Here is a 16,803-nt window from a genome sequence, read left to right on the forward strand (position 1 = left end):
AATTGACCCCCCCCCCCCCCCAACTCAATGCTTCCACCTAGCTTTTCAAACACAGATGACACCTTGGTTTGGCACAGGTGTCACTGCAGTCTATGTGCGCAAACTGCACATGAATCATCATCACTGTCTGCTCCTGTGACAGAGAAGCCATGTGAAAGGAGCAGCAGAAGCTCACAGGTGAAAGATGTGCAATATAAGGGCAGTGGAGACTTTAACTGGCCGAGTTGCCAGATCGGATCCACAGTGACTCGGCACAGAGAACAGGCTTCATGACGCGCGGCTGGAAATTGAGGGGGAGTGGGGGCAGTCACACGCGTCATAAAGTATACAGAAAGAAACACCAATCTGTTGTGACGTGGACTTTACCTTCCTGGACGGCCTGGAAAGGGTTATTGGGCTCGATCAACTTTACGGAGTGAGTGATTTTCTCGCTCTGCAGAATGTCGTCGTTCAGACTCAGGTCTGAGATAGCAAGTTGGAAAATCTCATCGTCTCTCACAGCGTTTTCCTCGAATATGGCGCCTGTTGAACAAAAGGTGAGCGTCAACTAAACTGAGACAGCATAAATGCTTGGTAATGTGTTCATGTTATCGCGTTAATACTGTTAATTTGTTGGGGGAAGGCGCGCAAAACTTGAGCTTATGCGTAATGGCGCGAAGCCAGTTCAGCACCACGGAGAGCGACACGGGCAAACTACCAGAGCACAAAGCTCCATTATATGAAGCATAAAGCACTTAGAAAATAAACAGCTGTCACATCTAGTAGATCAATAGAACCCCATCCAACAAGCATTACAGATCTAGCACATTCAATCTCTTCCTCCTCTCTCTCTCTCTCTCTCCCCAACTCTCTCAAGCACATCAGCTGCTTTTGGGAGCCATACATCACCAAAAAGGTTGCAGGAAACCATAATTGGGGGGGAACCCGACGCTATATGCGCATCAGCCAATTTTATCTGCACGGAGCCTCTCTGGTGTGTTAAATCCATGATTGAGCACCTGCTGCTTGTCAGACTGTTGCAGTAAACTCTGCAGTAGCAGCAGCAGCACCGAGATCAACCTTCTCACAGTGACATTGGCATTTTTATCCGTGATTACCAACGCCGGGCATTACGCACGGATTTCGTGACTACGCGCACCAAAGACAGCGCACAGCACACAGCGAGCCGATTGTTATAAAGCTGCAGTCTAAATTTTCACATTAAGGTCCACTTAAGAAGAGATATAAGCAGATTTTTTAAAGCGGGGGTTCTGGAACAAAGAGGCTCTATGCGTGTTGCACCTCCATAACGACACTCCGCTGACATTCCCTCTGTCTTATTGACATTGCAGTCACGTTTCAGCGAAAGTTGAGGCTTTTCGGTCAAAGACTAAAGGCAGTTTGGTCCCCAAATAAAGCTCGCGATATTTGGCAATTGCGCATTAATTTCATTAACGCATAACCCAAACAGGCCTATAAGATACTATAAAGCGTTTTTGGGCTACGGAGTTGCAATTTATAGGCCAACAGTGTCAAGAAGTGGAAGAAATTAAAGCTGTCTGGCTAGAATTATGAATATTAATCAGTGGTGCAGAATGGCCACTTGCAAAACGCAAACTTTTCAACTCGCTTGAGAGTCAAAGTGTTGCTTTAACACAAGATGCAAGCTGAATAGACTATTTATCCCGCCCTCTCGCCAAAAACCCGGTGATCAGCGCAGTATGAGCTGAGCTTTATCCGGCGCATGCTTTGCCTTTCCACCTTGTCGAACCCAAACCGCATTAGGACCCTTACCGATATGAATGATGGAGTCCGCTTTGGCCGAATTGCATTGCAATATCCACAGGGAAAGGCAGATCAGCAGCAACTCCATCTCGGGATTTCAGCCAGGCGGCTCATCCAAGCACCGCTCGGCTGTCCTGCTGTCCAAATAAGCTTCAGACCCGCAACAACCTCTTCAGAAATACACTGGGGGCTTCTTTTTTTTCTTCTTAACCAGGGTATAGAAAGGTGTACTGAAAAAGACGAGGCTGGAACGACGGGGTCCGGCTTGGTAAGGACGGGGATCCCGCTGAGAGACGCCGATGCTGCCTCTCTCTCTGCGCTCCGGCGTCTAAAGCATGGCAAGCAGCAAAACTGCGGAGGAGGGACACCCCATGCTCACAAACACGCTCCGAAAAAGAAGAAAAAACACACACACAGACACTCGCTTCAGTCTTGTCTCCACCACGTGACTGCAGATACTTAACGACTGGGGCTGTTGTCCCGACAAGCGGAGTAGAAATGATTTGGACCTGCCGGAGAAAGACGCTGATAGTCGGCTGCAACAGGCACAAGAAAAGAAAGAAGAAAAAAAAAAAGTCCAATCCACTTTGCACCAAATTTAAACGAATTTAAACGAGTCGACAGTTTACTTTTTATGGAGGAAGAAATAAAAGTGGGCGAGAGCCGAGCAGCAATCTTCAGCGCGCTGCTCAGCGCCGACGGAGCGCAGCTGGCACAGAAATGGATTTACGCACAGCGCGCCTCGGCCACAGATGATGGATGAGGGACACAGATGACAGCAGGAGCGAAAAAAGGATGACCCGGAGTGCGGCGGGACGGAGGTTTTTTTTTTTTTTTTTTTTTTTTTTTGAGGAGTAAACACAGAATAGTTCGATGTTCATTTCATTGTTGTATTGCGTGAAAGGTTCCGCTGAGCCACTTTGCCAATCACGCTGCGTGCTTTGTTCACGCCGATTTGGAGCTTTACTTTGTTTTGTTTTTTTATGTGCGGCTGGATGAACTCTGAAGAAACACTCGTGGAGAGAGACGGGAATTATTTGATGGGCGTAATCTTACAATTAAAGGATATTTCTCGTGAGTGCGTCAAAACGGAAATATCTCTTAATTGTTTGGTTAAGTCTGTCGGAAGCGCAGAGCGCAAACTTTCAGCACCACCGGCAGCGGACAGCGCCCACAAAAAAAAAAAAAAAAAAAAAGGCACCTGTAGAAGCAAACAAATGTCCACCACACACCTTTATAGTTATTTACGATAGATCTCTTTATTCCATTCTGTTTCGAAGGGACAACTTCCAATTTCATCTGCAATCATTATTCTTCTGGAATTAATTAACCCTTTACTTCTCTCTCTTGTTCCAGACTGATGGTTTTTTCCATCTTGTAGAAATAAAATGAAAATCACAAAAAGCATTCCATGTCATCATGTAACACGTGGCACGTCAATCTGTTTATTCTTGCATTTGAGGAAAAAACATTTGCGCTTCCAAGGTTGTTGTACAAAGCACACACTGCCCCTAGCGGTCAGTTCCGGATACTTCAGCTCCTGCTACGGATTTTTTAAATTAATTATTTATTTTGAGGGGGCGTAGGGAAATATTTCTGCTTTTACTTTGTCATTCATTTAAAAAATGGCAATTTGTACCTAATTTAACAATTGAATTTAAAAATCCAAAATTTAAGAAACTACAACAGCATTCCAAAAATATAAAATTGTTTATTTCATTAATCTAAAATTTTTGCACATCAGAGGCTACTGACCACCAACACAGAAAAAATATATATCACTACAATATATTATTACAATTTCATACGTGTGAATTTGTAATAAGAGATTAAAAAAGAAAATTAAGCTGTAGATTTTGATTTCAAAAATATAACAAAAACTATGACAAATAAGCACAAGAATACAGCTTTTAATTTATTGATATGTGGAACAATATGATGCTTCAGAATTTATTTTCTTTTTAAACCAGTGATGAGGCCAGCATTTCAGAGAAAACAAATTGCAAAAACTACAATTTAAAAGTAGAATATTAAATATTAAGGCTTAATGTTCATGGTTGAATTCCATACTAAACACATTTCGATATTTACCAAAGTTCTTCTAAGAACCCTCCAATGGGGTTAAAGAGTTTAGAAAAAAGCCTCTGACAGGTGTTGCATGACATCAACTGGGGAAATACCAACTTCTCGCTCCACTTACACCATGATCAACATTCATGTCACAGACCGATAGCTGATTTAAATCATTCTTTTCCCCATGAATAGGACACAATCTCCAAAAACGAACTGATAATGCATTCATATGATGGTGGTAAAAGACAGTCAACTGGATGTTCCATTGAAGAAAAAGAAGTAGAAATAAAAGTAAATGAAGTAAAAAGTCCTGTATAGGTCCTGATTATCCTCTGAATCCATGGTCTGAAAAGGATGAGTGTCTATGATTCCCATACGATGGGATACCAGCCCATCACAGGTTACTTCTCCAGCCAAGGTGGGGACTGATTTACAGCATTTAGAGCCCTGTTGGGAAGGGGATTAATTTTGTATGGCGAGGTGGAGTATTGTTATTTTACCACAGCATGTCTAATAGTTATGGCTGAATCACACATTAAAAAAATGACAGATAGCCCTGACACACTCTCATCCTCAATCCTCAATAATAATAATAATAACAATAATAATCAATCAATCAATCAATCAATTTTTTTTTATATATAGCGCCAAATCACAACAAACAGTTGCCCCAAGGCGCTTTATATTGTAAGGCAAGGCCATACAATAATGATGTAAAACCCCAACGGTCAAAACGACCCCCTGTGAGCAAGCACTTGGCTACAGTGGGAAGGAAAAACTCCCTTTTAACAGGAAGAAACCTCCAGCAGAACCAGGCTCAGGGAGGGGCAGTCTTCTGCTGGGACTGGTTGGGGCTGAGGGAGAGAACCAGGAAAAAGACATGCTGTGGAGGGGAGCAGAGATCGATCACTAATGATTAAATGCAGAGTGGTGCATACAGAGCAAAAAGAGAAAGAAACAGTGCATCATGGGAACCCCCCAGCAGTCTACGTCTATAGCAGCATAACTAAGGGATGGTTCAGGGTCACCTGATCCAGCCCTAACTATAAGCTTTAGCAAAAAGGAAAGTTTTAAGCCTAATCTTAAAAGTAGAGAGGGTGTCTGTCTCCCTGATCCGAATTGGGAGCTGGTTCCACAGGAGAGGAGCCTGAAAGCTGAAGGCTCTGCCTCCCATTCTACTCTTACAAACCCTAGGAACTACAAGTAAGCCTGCAGTCTGAGAGCGAAGCGCTCTATTGGGGTGATATGGTACTACGAGGTCCCTAAGATAAGATGGGACCTGATTATTCAAAACCTTATAAGTAAGAAGAAGAATTTTAAATTCTATTCTAGAATTAACAGGAAGCCAATGAAGAGAGGCCAATATGGGTGAGATCAAGCATCTGTTCAATTATGTTGGCTTCACTTTTTTCAGGGTGGGGATCTGTTTGACACATGTGCAAAGGAGTGCACTTCGTGCAGTGGTGCAGTGTGCTAAAGCAGGTGGCTCAAGGACCTCTCATACAAGCAAAAAACATTTGCCCTGTCCCACAATCTTTGCATTTATTATTTTTTTTGCAGATTGACACAGAAATCCTACATAAATAGAAGACAAGTGTAAATGTCAAATCTCTGCTGCTAGTGTTGCTGTACGCTCTTTAAGCATCTCCATACTTGACATAAATAGCAGAAAACCTCTTTTCCACAGGACATTACTGATGTTGCTATGTGCAATGGAATAACATAAGCTGAGGTAAGTTCTATGTATCACTTTAAAGAAGGTAAAAGATGTTGAAATGTTGACTGACATGAGAACATACAGTCTGTAAAAATGACTGCAATTCAGACTGGGCAAATATCATTGAAGAATTCTGGTAATTTGAATTTTATCTCATGTCACAATGTTAACTGTGTGTCAGATTCAATAGCATCAGTTGGACAATACCCTTTCATACATACAGTGAGGTAAACGTTTCTGGTGCTTGTTCCTACTTCTCATAAGAAGTCTGTTATTTTCTATCTCCATAAGATAAATGAATTCAAGAAAGGTTTATTCTATTTGTGATTATCAAGTGAGGAATACTCAAAGCAGATTTTGCAGCTGTGACTTCTGAATCACAGGCCTGATGTTAGACTTTCATCAGGCCTGTTAGACAGACATGGTGAACATACCATGTATCTTACAATATTTACAGTATATAGCTGCACCAAAATGGATGAAATTCTATCCACTCCCCGCCCCTCAAAATTCTACACACAATACCCAATAATAGCAATGTGAGAAAAAACTGTTTTTTTTTTTTATAAATTTGCAAAATTCTAAAAAAAAACAAAGAAAACACATACGTATTCACAACTTTACCATGCTGCTCAAAACTGAGCTCAGGTGCATCCTGTTTCCACTGGTCATGCTTGAGATTTTTCTACAGCTTAATTGGAGTAAATTCAGTTGATTGGACCTGATTTGGAAAGTCACACACCTGTCTACATATAACATCCCACAGTTGACAGTGCATGTCAGAGCACAAACCAAGCATGAAGTCAAAGGAATTGTCCGCCAATACAGTATTGCCTCAAGGCACAAATCTGGGAAAGGGTACAGAAACACTTCTGGTACTTTGAAGGTCCCAATGAGCACAGTGGCCTCCATCATCCGTAAATGGAAGAAGTTCAGATCCACCAGGAGTCTTCCTAGAGCTGGCTGCCCATCTAAACTGAGAGGTTGAGGGGAGAAGGGCTTTAGACAGAGACGTGACCAAGAACCTGATGGTCACTCTGTTAGAGCTCCAGCATTCCTCTGTGGAGAGAGGAGAACCTTTTAGAAAGACAACTATCTCTGCAGTAAGCCATCAATAAGGCCTGTGTGATTAAGTGGCCAGATGGAAGCTACTCCTTAGTAAAAGGCACATGGCAGCCCACCTGGAGTTTGCCAAAAGCCACTTGAAGGACTCCCAGACCATAAGAAACAAAACTCTCTGGTCTGTTGAGAAAAAGATTGAGCTCTTTGGTGTGAATGTCAGGCGTCATGTTTGGAAGAATCCAGGCACCATCCCTACAGTGAAGCATGGTGATGGCAGCATCATGCTGTGGGATGTTTTTCAGCGATAGGAACTGGGAGACTAGTCAGGATTGAGGGAAAGATGAATGCAGCAATGTACAGAGACATCCTGGATGAAAACCTGCTCCAGAGAACTCTTGACCTCAGACTGGGGCGACGGTTCATCTTTCAGCAGGACAATTACCCTAAGCACACAGCCAAGATATCAAAGGAGTCACTTCAGGGCAACTGTGTGAATGTCCTTGAGTGGTCCAGTCAGAGCCCAGACCTGAATCCCATTGAACATCTCTGGAGAGATCTGAAAAAGGCTGTGCACCGACGCTCCCTATCCAACCTGACGGAGCTTGAGAGGTGCTGCAAAGAGGAATGGGCAAAACTGCCCAAAGATTGGTGCACCAAGCTTGTGGCATCATATTCAAGAAGACTTGAGGCTGTAATTGCTGTCAAAGGTGCATCAACAAAGTATTGAGCAAAGGGTGTGAATACTTATGTACATGTGATTTCTTAGTTTTTTTATTTTTAATAAATTTTCAAAAATTAAAAAACTTTTCATGTCATTATGGGGTGATGTGAGTAGAATTTTTAGGGAAAAATGAATTTACTCCATTTTGGATAAGACCGTAACATAACAAAATGTGGAAAAAGTGAAGCGCCGTGAATACTTTCTGGATGCACGTAATCCATGCATTATTTAGCAGAATTAAGAGGCCTGTGAGAAGAACAAATTGGATTTTTGCTCTTGAAAAAGAGCCTGGGGATTCAGGGCACCTTAATATTTTACCGTGTACTAGTATTAATGGTAGTGGAGCTAACAAGATCAATCCTATTCATGTTGCTGAAGACACCTTTAGACCTGCAGGGTCTATAGAAGTGCCTAGTTTGCAAATCTGTCCACACAGTTGTAGCAGCAGTTCCCTAAATATTCAGTGGACGTGATCTCGTCAGCCCCCCAAGCTTAATTTGTCTACACATTAAGATCAGACTGTTTCACAGGAGTCTGCATGTGATCAGGTTTAAAGACTGCGACTGTGCAACTATGCACAGAAAAGGAAACCAACAAGACCCTGAAAGATGCCAGGGATTGTACTGTTGTCACCAGTGCTCACAAGAAAAGGTGGTCCATTTCGGGGGACAGACTGAATAGCATGTGGGGAATCAGCTAGGGCCCTGCAATAGACTGGCGCCCTGTCCAGAATGTACCCAGCCTGTGGTCCAATGACCCTGGACCTGCTTACAAAGGAATTAAAGAACAGCATTCCTTTATCCCACTGTGGTCGCATCACCACAAGTGCTGGCATGATCCTGACAGATGACTCTAGTGTATTGACATGAATGGCCAACTTTGTGAGAGCAGTTGTATGAAACTGATGCACTTGCCAGGCTGCTGGACATCTCTGGTACCGGGGTTCAACTGGCTGATCTGTCAGTTGGTTGTGAAATAGCAGTGGCAGGGTAAAGATGCAGGGTGGTGTTGTGGATGAGCATCTTCAGTTGGATGGAAATCGGTGTATCCCCATCTGCCTCAAGAATCTCAGGCCTTCTTGGTGTTGTAAGCAATCTTTGTTTCCACTTGGGAGATTGGTATCATACAAACAGACCGTAAAGGAAGGCCTTTCTGACCCTCTCTGGAAAACAAAGGGTGATTTCTAGAACTGCAACAATTACATGCATTTACACAATTCCACATCCTAGGAATCACACTTGCAAGGTTCATTCTCAGTAGGATTCAGAGCCAGTTGCTGCTCAGAGTAAAGTGTTGCATTATTTCATGCATAAGATGTCAACCATCAACAACCATCAGCCTAGATCTGCAAGTATTCATTAAAGGCAATCATGAATATGGTGTTGTAGACAATACTGTGATCTTTGCAGAATCTACAGATGCTTTGATTGAAGAACTTGAGAAGTTAACTGAGTAATCAGTGTCTAGGTTTGTGATGGTTCTGAATTAAGATCCAGGCATTCCATGACTTCCAGCACTCAGTCATCAGAAGCTGATCATTATGAGGAAGAGACCAGAGGATTCCTCATCAGACCAGCTATTTACTGATGTACCTTAAGCCCCTTTCACACCGGGCAAACATTCAGTGCGTCATGATGACGCCGACTTATGCAGCCTAACGCCACAGCTGAGGGACACAAAGGGCCACGCCAATTTATGATTCCTGCTGTGCTCCATTGTTTCCGAGCTATAAATCACAGAGCCTGGCTGCAGCTCCTCAGTGCTCTCACCTCCTCATGAGCTCTCACGATTGTGTTAAAGTCCATCAACTCCTGCTCACAGACTGATCACCAGGTAGAGGACATGTCCACATTCAGTGTCCTCACGGAGGACATCTCCATGTCTCCTCACGGAGGACATTTCCATGTCCACTCACAGAGGGATCAGGCGTATGATTGCCCACTGCAGCACCGCAATCACAGGAAGAAACTCGAAGAGAAATCAGAGAGCACACCTGCAACGCTGCACAAGAAGAAAGATGAACTAGAAGAGAAATCAGAGGGCACACCTGCTCGTCTGACTGCAGCTCCTCAGCATTCTCTCATGATTGTGTTAAGTAAAGTCCATCAACTCCTGCTGACAGACCCATCGCCAGGTAGAGGTATATCCACATCTACTCACGGATGAATCACGCGTGTGCACGATCACCGGCTGCAGCTCCGTGGTCACAGGAAAAAACAAGAAGAGAAATCAGAGCACACACTTGCAGCGCTGCACAAGAAGAAAGATAAACTAGAAAAGAAATCAGAGCGCACACTTGCACCACTGCACAAGAAGAAAGATAAACTAGAAGAGAAATCAGAGCGCACACTTGCTCATTACAGTCAGGCTGCAGCTCCTTAGCACTCTCACCTCCTCAAGCTTCTTCCCCCCTGCTGTGCATAACTGACGTAGACTTTCCTGCGTTATTAGATATGCAACTGTATGCAGGCCTGGTGTGAAAGGGGCTTTAATCCCCAAATTGCTCACGATTTGCAGTTCAGTGCCTTGCATGACATAACTTGTCATCGGTGTGTGACTGCAAGGCATAGCTGTAAAGCACTGATCGTGTGCATCAAATGGAAACTCCAAAGACAAATGCAGTCTATTTACCATTCTGGTATGGCTGCCTGACCAGCTGCTACGAGGTCTGTTAGAAAAGTATCGGACCTTTTTATTTTTTGCAAAAACCTGATGGATTTGAATCACGTGTGCTTGCATGAGCAAACCTTGAACCTTCGTGCGCATGCGTGAACTTTTTCACGCCTGTCGATTTCATAATTTTCTGGTAAGCAGCCTTTGTGTGAGGACATGTGCAGCGCACTCGGCGGATTTTCATTTCAAGCAAAAAGATGGAACAACTGGAGCAGCACCGCGTCAAATTTTGCCAGAAACTGGGCGACAGCCAGGTGGAAACTATTCGGATGATTCAGACGGTTTTCTGTGACTTTTCAGTTGTGTGACTGTTGGGTATTTTCTCCTCCAAACATTTTTAAACCTTTAACAAGACAAACAGAGTCAAGAAACACCAGTGAGACAGAAAGTCAAATATTACGCGCGGAGTGCGGCCAGGCTGTACACCAAGGCTACACTAAAGTCTGGCCTGCTTTTCCGCTCTTTTTATTAAGAGACGCCCTCATCACATAAACAAGAAACTTGTCCTAAGGGTGGGGGTAATGACGCAAGACAAGTTTCTTCCCATAACATAAACGCATACGTCAAGTGCAGCTGTAAGGAAGAACACTTCAGGTCAGCACATCTCGTTCGTCTGTTGCAGGTATCAGCTGTTCTGCATCTGCCTGAAGTGTCCTGTCTTCCACACTCCTTCACACTAAACACCACATCACAATAGTCAAAACGTTCTCTTGCTCCCAGTCGTTAGAGGCTGCGAAAACAAAGTTATGTTATAACAATAAGTACATCCAGTCCTTCATTCCCAGTTCAGATTGACCCCAGAGTGCTAAAACAAAATTGAATTCTCAGGATTGCATTAAGACAGGTGCAAAACAGCACATCTCCGTTCTCATGAGAAAGAAGACAAAGCTACAAATGTTTAACAGTGATAACATATATATATATATATATATAAAATCCTTAACATTTCCCACCTGTTTATCACCTGTTAAACGTATAGCAGGCATCACCCAGCTTAGTTAGTTAGTTTATTAACTTAGTTTATTCTGTCCACGTTTTTATTAATTGAACACCACCAACAGATGGAAGATTTGAATCCAGCTGCTATTTGATCAACCAGTTTATACTCGTCAGGCACTCCCCTGGGGACTCCTATTGCGTCAATATATGTTGGATTTCCTACTCCTTTCCAATCTCTTTTTACTCTATGTCTGGCTATGCCTTTCTGCCAATCCTCAGGAATAAGAGGCTGCATATGTCGTAACGTCTTCAGGGGTCATGGGTAACAATAATGATATTAATGCACAATAACCTGACACATTTCGTGGCAGTCTATCAAAGATTCTGTTATCACCACACCACCACCATACATCACTCCTACCGACTGGTATAAATGAACCGTTTTTCTGTATTATTCGACTACACCACTTGTCTTATTACTTTTTCAGCTAAAGCTTCATAGGCTAAGAGTGTGTTAACTCATCACGTCAACAGTTCAAGCTTGAACTGGAGTTGTGAGCTTTTCAATATCATCATAATTCTCAGTACAGTCATTACAGTTTTCTCCACTAAGGTCTGACTGTTTCAATGCTTGATATTTTGGCATAGTTTGTTGGAAGGCCAGATTACGCTGTACAAATGTATTTGACACCATTTTCAATAGTAACTGCCAACATGGTCCTGAAGTCAACCAGGACCAGGGATTCCACCGGTTCACGGCTAGGGTGTCTTTATGCATTGCATCACGAAGTTCATTCAGCTCCTCCAATGCGTCCTGCATATCCACTGAATGAATGGAGTCTGGGATGAAAGTACAGCATGTTGTGTTCAGCAGAACACAAACTCCTCCCTGTGAACCAGTAAGCAAGTCTAAAACCATGCGATTTTGCATCACCATGGTACGTAAAGCATCTATTTCAGTGTTTTGAGCTGCTACTATTTTTTTTTTGTTACATTCATGAACAGACCCAATCAATAATTCAGAGTTTCAATCATTAATGAATTTTTTCCCACTCCTATCCAGGGGAACAATGAATGTGCTATTTTATCTCCTACAGACCACAATTTTTTGGTCCTTTAGTACATCCGAGCCCCACATGTGATTATGTGGTAACACATCTGGGTATATCAATCTCCTCCGTCTGGTGCTGCCATTCTTCTCTGTGGAGGTCTTACCACATATGTATGGTCAGTCACCTGGGTAGGTGCACACACACCACCCCAATTTGGTGGGAGACTCATGTACAGTCTGGAACCATAAAGCCAATAGATGTCATCATACACCGGAGTACCATTTACAGGTGGTAGCAAAACTTACTAACATAAGCACATGATTCATCCGTTCCCCATGGACAGGAGCCTGTATAATTACATCCCCGTCCAATGTGATGAAGATAAGTACCATCCACATATTATGTTTTGGTTAGGCTTAAATTATTTGATAAAACATACGTTTGGGTACACAGACGTTTCTTAATTTTACCTACATTTTTATTCCCTGTCCCGTAAAAGCAAATTGGGAATGGCCGTTGTGATGACAATTCAACGTGATGATATTTTTTCGTTTCCCTTCAGTCTAGTCAATGGAGCAGCACTTGGGCACGCTTGTACGTCCTCTGTTGAAATCCCTATCATATAAGTGGTTGCACTGAGGCAAGTGGTGTTACATCTTATCAGATTTGCTGAGAACTGCTGCCCCCGAAATACAGTTTGATTATGCATCCGTATGATAAGACATTCTGTCACCCTAGCAGGGTACGGTTTAGCCGTCAGAGCTGGGTGTGTTGAGGATATAGGTATTTGCGAACAAACATAATAATTAGTAACGTAATTCCATAGCCAATAAATGAACATATCTGTACCACATATTAGTATGGTATATATGAGGGTGTCCATCTGTCTCGTTCACATTATGAATAAACCTCTTCTGATGTTGCTTGCGTTGTTCTCTGGCTCGGTCCACAGTGAGCTGCAATTCTTGGGTCAACCACCAGGCCAGGAATCCGAGGAGCACGAAACACACTAAGATCACAACACAACCGGCTGCCCTACCAACAGTCCGGCAGCGGCGGCGCTGAGCATGCCGCTCCGGGGTCTGCTGTAGTTCAGTCATGATTGCTAGGATACAGTGTTGTTAACCACCTCACCTAATAGTGCAAGGATCTCCCTGCTTCACTGGCATTGAGACAATCTATTGCTAATTAAATAGACTCCCTTTGTAGCCAGACTTCCCCTTACACTGTGGAGGCCGCCAACACACGCTGTATCTTACAGTGATGTATCCACGTTGATCTCTCCGCTATCTTTACTGCAGTTGGTGTTGTTAACAGCACTCGGTATAGACCTTCCCAACGAGGACTGGACCAGTTCTTCCTCTTAATCACTCTGATGAACACCCAGTCTCCTGGCTAGACTACTGGAAGGCCGTCCTGTGGAAGATCAAAATTATTCGGCAGTAAATGTGTTTAAGTTATCTCTTTCTGTGTTAATGTCTTTTTCATAAAATTTGCTAATGTTTGTTCCTCATCTGCTGTTTTAGTATCCATGTCAAAATTGGTAGACGATATGGTCGTCCATAAAGTATCTCAAATGGTGTTAACCCTGATGGTGTTGGTGTTATTCTCATATACAATTTTACTAGGTCCAACATTCAATCCAGGTTCGTTTTGTCTCTTCTATACATTTCCTTAATCTTATTTTTATTGTGCCCTTTGTCCTTTCCACTAATCCGGCACTGTGTGGATGATAAGCGCAATGAGTTTTGAGATTGACCTGTAGCGCTTCTCCTACGTATTGCACTATTGTATTAACAAAATGCGCTCCATTATCTGAATAGACTGTTTCTGGTATTCCAAATCATGGAATGATGTCTTTGCACAATGCCTTAGCCACTGTAAGTGCATCTGCATGTTTTGTAGGGAACAATTCTACCCATTTTGAGAAGGCATCAATTATGACTAAACAAAATTCCTTCCCTTCATGTTTACTCAGCTGTATATAATCCATATGAATCACTTGAAAGGGATATTGTGGTGTTGGAAATTTACCTCTTTGGGGTCTCAAATTGCCTTGTGAGTTGTGTTTTGCACATGTCATGCATGCTCTACAATGCTGTTTTGCATATGCATCGAACCCATAAAGACAAAAAATAGATTGCAATTGCGATATCATACCCCCTGATGAGACATGCGTCACGCCATGGCTCATAATAGCTGCCCATTTAAACATATTTTTTTTTTGGCAATATGGGTTTCTTTTGTGGTCATATCCGGAGGGGTGTCATATAGGAGAAAAATAGAAAGAGCTGTTGCCGCCTTTGCGGTTTTGTCAGCAACGTCATTTCCTTTTGAAACACTGTCAGAGCCTTTGGTGTGAGCCGCACATTTGCATATAGCAATTTGGTTAGGCAATTTCACAGCGTACTGAAAGCGTACTGGCTGTCTGTATAAATTGATACAGCCGTACCTTTAAACAGATAGCAAGCTGCAGTTAAAGCAACTAATTCAGCTGCTTGTGCTGAAAATGAGGACGGCAATGAAGCAGAATCCAATACTTCTGAATTTGTGACAACAGCATATCCAGATTGTGTTTGTCCATAAGCGTTTTTAGTGGAAGAACCATCCACATACACAATTGTACTGTTTGGGATGGGTGTGTCCTGGAGGTCTGGACGTGCTTTCGTACAGACCGTAGCTACATCAAGACAATTGTGCGGCTCACCATCCTCAGGTAAGGGTATCAATGTGGATGGATTCAATGTTGTACATCGCTCTACCGTAAGATGTGGTTGTGATAATAGCAAGGACATACACGAAAGATGTCTTGCTGGGGACAAAAGGCTCATGTTTGTCTGCAACAGAAGTGCAGAGACTGCATGTGGAACTTTCAGTTTGCAGTTTTCTCGTGTGTCAGAGGCAATCAAATGTCATCAACATACACTAATAGTTGGCTATCTGCCGGTGGAACGAAATTAGCTAAACATGCTGACATGACTTGAGAATAAATAGTTGGGCTCTCTGCGTAACCCTGCGGTAATCTGGTGAATGTATATCGTTGTCCTTTAAAGGTAAAAGCAAACCAGAATTGACTATCTGGGTGTACTGGTACGGAAAAAAAAAAAAAAATGCATTACTGATATCTATTACAGAAAAACAACTAGAATTTAATCTCAATGAGCTTAACAGTGTGTGCGGATCTGGTACACATGGAGCTCTTTTTACTACAGCAGCATTTACTGCCTGCAGATCTTGAATCATTCTCCATCCCACTGAGGGCGGAGCCTTTTTTTACAGGAAATATGGGTGTGTTACATGGTGAATCTGGACATGGCACTATTACTCCTGCTGTTAATAAATTCTCTATTACTGGCCTGATTCCTTCAATTGCATCAGGTTTCAATGGATACTGTCTTACACATGGTCTGTATTCTGTTTTTGGTGTTATAACTACAGGTTGTGCATTTTTTTATCAGTCCTACGTCTGAAGGACCTGTTGTCCACAATCCTGACGGTACTGAAGAGAGAAGAGCATCCTCTTCAGGACTCAACTGAAACACTCAGGATTGTGAAGTGGACGCATTAATGTGTGTTCCAGCTGTCAGCACCAATGAGACATTAACTAGCACTTTATACAACTTGGTTGATGGACTGAACTCCGTTCGTGGGCCAACTCTACTCCAATCAGAGGCTGACAAAGCTGTTATGACTGTCAGTCCCAATTCTTGCCATTCTGTCAAATATGGCTTACAAAGTGACATATGTAATGGCATACCTGTGAATCTCAATTTTAAAACATCTTCAGTGGCGCCTGTTACTGTTATGACGGCTATTGAGTTGCCATCATGAATCAAATCGGTCATTGTCAGTTTCACAGGTGAAACATTTTTCAATTTAGTTTCATAGTCACCATCCGGACCTGGAGGATCTTTATGCCACATTGTGACATGCAGGTCAGGTGGTGACATCTGTTGTTCAGGATTTTTTAGTAGGGCTGTCGCTTGCAAGACGACATCTTTACCCCATCCTGCAGCATCTTCTTCTGAGATGTCAAATGTATAGTAATAGTGGAATGTGGGGTCAGCGCTTTCTTCTCTTACCATGTTAACGCCTCCTGTGCGTTCAACAACTAATTTCCCTTGTTCCACAATTATGGACAAGCCCAATGCAGTCAATCCGTCTCGTCCTAGGAGGTTAACTGGACATTGTGGCATGCTTAACACTGACATAGTACACGTCAGGCCAAATGGATCTGTCAACGTTATGGGTTTGGTGATAGGGACGTCTGATGTTTGTCCATTTGCAGAGCGAACCCTAAAGAGTTCGTTGCTTAATTGATGGACAGGTATGTTGTCATTACATGTGGTTCTACATGCTCCTGTATCACAAAGGAATGTCACTGGTCGTCCATTTACCAACAAAGTCACTTCTGGTTTTGGTACCGGATTTCCCAGCAAGGCACACAGATCCATATCGCAATCAGACTGCCTATATGATGTGGAATCATGGATTATGGATTCTAGTCATTGTGGATACTGTGGCTGAGGAGGATTATTCCGTTGTGGAATTCCTCCTGCTGCTCCCTCAGTAGGTGGATTCGGACAATTTCTATACATATGTCCCTCTCTTCCACAGTTCCAACAAATCAGGGGACCACGTGGTGGCCCTCCCTGTCTGGGCTGCTGTTGTGGTTGCCATGGTCCTTGACGTTGTGGCTGTCCACCTTGTCTATTTTGCCATGGCTTTTTGGGGCGTTTGCACTGCTTCTGCTGTCTTAAGTTACCCTGCTGGTAATATATTTCGTCATCTCCATGTGCTAC

The 16,803-nt window shown here is 43.0% G+C and overlaps 1 protein-coding gene across 1 annotated transcript; it reads right to left on the bottom strand.

Moving 5' to 3' along the window:
- Positions 1 to 301: 301 nt before the first annotated feature.
- On the bottom strand, positions 302 to 2,070 carry LOC117523990 (glutamate receptor ionotropic, delta-1-like). The gene is made up of 2 exons (XM_034185694.1): positions 1,774 to 2,070; positions 302 to 522 (listed from the first exon to the last, which is right to left on the bottom strand). The coding sequence occupies exons 1-2, from the start codon at positions 1,850 to 1,852 to the stop codon at positions 317 to 319; spliced, it is 285 nt and encodes a 94-aa protein (XP_034041585.1). The 5' UTR covers positions 1,853 to 2,070; the 3' UTR covers positions 302 to 316.
- Between the last annotated feature and the right edge of the window lie 14,733 nt (positions 2,071 to 16,803).

This window comes from Thalassophryne amazonica, chromosome 13, assembly GCF_902500255.1.
Source record: "Thalassophryne amazonica chromosome 13, fThaAma1.1, whole genome shotgun sequence".
NCBI lineage: Eukaryota > Metazoa > Chordata > Actinopteri > Batrachoidiformes > Batrachoididae > Thalassophryne > Thalassophryne amazonica.

Coding starts and splice junctions, on each gene's coding strand:
- LOC117523990 (XM_034185694.1), bottom strand. CDS start 1,852: ATGGAGTTGCTGCTGATCTGCCTTTCCCTGTGGATATTGCAATGCAAT. Junction 523..1,773: donor GGACTCCATCATTCATATCG/GTAAGGGTCCTA, acceptor TTTGTTCAACAG/GCGCCATATTCGAGGAAAAC.